This window comes from Tupaia chinensis, unplaced genomic scaffold (genome assembly GCF_000334495.1).
Source record: "Tupaia chinensis unplaced genomic scaffold, TupChi_1.0 Scaffold000102_1, whole genome shotgun sequence".
Taxonomy (NCBI): domain Eukaryota; kingdom Metazoa; phylum Chordata; class Mammalia; order Scandentia; family Tupaiidae; genus Tupaia; species Tupaia belangeri.
The window spans coordinates 1,106,375-1,107,942 of record NW_006159566.1 but is presented as its reverse complement, the minus strand read 5'-3'; the positions used below and the strand labels follow the sequence as shown (position 1 = coordinate 1,107,942).

The 1,568-nt window shown below is 62.3% G+C and overlaps 1 protein-coding gene across 2 annotated transcripts in view; it reads right to left on the bottom strand.

Annotated features, from left to right (window-relative positions):
* The window catches only part of KIT (KIT proto-oncogene, receptor tyrosine kinase), a 96,627-nt gene extending 96,229 nt beyond the window's left edge, over positions 1 to 398 (bottom strand). For both annotated transcript variants that reach the window (XM_006143684.2, XM_006143685.2), the window contains exon 1: positions 228 to 398. In XM_006143684.2, the coding sequence (XP_006143746.1) occupies positions 228 to 294 (67 nt within the window). In that variant the 5' untranslated portion in view covers positions 295 to 398. The remainder of the gene's footprint in view (positions 1 to 227) is intronic.
* Between the last annotated feature and the right edge of the window lie 1,170 nt (positions 399 to 1,568).

The following is a 1,568-nucleotide window of genomic DNA, read 5'->3' as shown; positions in this document are numbered from 1 at the left end:
CCCCGGGCCCAGCGCCCCGCACCAGCAGCGGCCGCAGGCTTCTCGCGCAGGTGAGCCAGGCGGCGCGCAGGAGGGTCCAGAGGCGCCTCAAATCTTCCAAGAGGCTGGAACGCACGGGGATTGAAGGGCCGATAGCCACCTCTCTGGAAGCCCCCCTGCGTGTCCAACCCCTCTAGGGTACAGGCTGAGCCGTGGGGCGCGACTGGACGCCTGCCGCCGTGTCCCACCTGTCTGGACGCAGAGCCAGAGGAGCAGGACGCAGAGAAAATCCCAGGCGCGGCGAGCGCCTCTCATCGCGGTGGCTGCGCTGGGATCCGAGCTCTGTTCCACGTTCCAGCTCTCGCCCAAGTGCACCGAGCGCGGCAAAGCCGAGCCCCCAGAGCCGAGAGCGCCGAGCAGCAGCCCCTCCTCCCAGCGCCCTCCCCCTGCGCGCCGGCCACGCCCCTCCTCGGCGCCCCTCCTCGCCTCCCCTCCCTCCCTCCTTCCAGCTTGGGTCTCGCTCCTTCCCGGCGGCGTCTGGCCTCGGCTCGCTCGACGTGCTAATGCGAGGGGTTGTCCCTGCCCGGAGTGAGAAGGGGCCGCCGGCACTCGCCCCCCGCCCTCTACTCTGGAGACCGTTGGTCGCTCCAGCTCGCCTCGGCTGCGATGTGGTCGGCCCGCCCGAGGCGGCTCCCGGGCCGGGGTGGTGCTGGCCGCGCCGCGCGCTTTGTGAAGACCGCACCGCGCACATTAGGGCAAGGCCAGCCACCTGGCAGGTGCTCCCTAGACAATGAAGAAGGTTGGCCGCCCGGCGGAGCACGCTCGGGAGCGAGCAGGCCGGACGCCGCTGGGGTGGCGATCATGCAGGGCACAGGCGTGGGGGGAGATTGGGCCCCGACGTTCTAGACCATTTCTGTTAGTCAAGGGGGAACCACACCGCGGTAAAAGGCGGAGCTGGGGGTTAAGTAATTCCTTGCGCTCTGTTCTCCACCTGCTCCGTAACCTGTGAGAACGCAGGTGTTTCTATTGGTCTGCGCGGGCCCCCTAAGAACAAGCTAGGCTGAGACTTTCTGGCGACTGGGGCGATGGAGTGGGGAGGGGCGCCTTGCAAAGTTAGTTAGCTCGGGGAGCTCGGGTTTTTATACATGTTCGCCTCTGGGTGCCTTTTTTTCTTCTTCCTCCTCTATGGTTTCTTGGCCCCTGTATCAGACAGCAGTTACAAGGCTGGAGATCTCTGCGTTCCTCGCAGCTCCCAGCCCGTACTAGGTGCAGAGTAGAGTAAAATGGTTCTCCTAAGCCGGGTTCCACTGTCTCCTCAGGGCACACTGTTTTGCACACGTGCTCAGAGTGGCACTCTTGGACGGAAGGTAACAATAGTATCTATACAGAGTTTTATTCTTCCCACGCTGAATATAGTTTCATGCTCACAATAACAGCTTGGTGAGGTACGCAGAGAAGATAGGATTATTATTTTAGTTCTAAGAGTAGTCCAAGATCGCATAGAGAAGAGGGGAGACCTGGGGTTTGAAGCCTCGTTTGAAGACCTCCTCCAGCTAGGATGAGCTTGTCCCTACGCATTTTGTTAAACC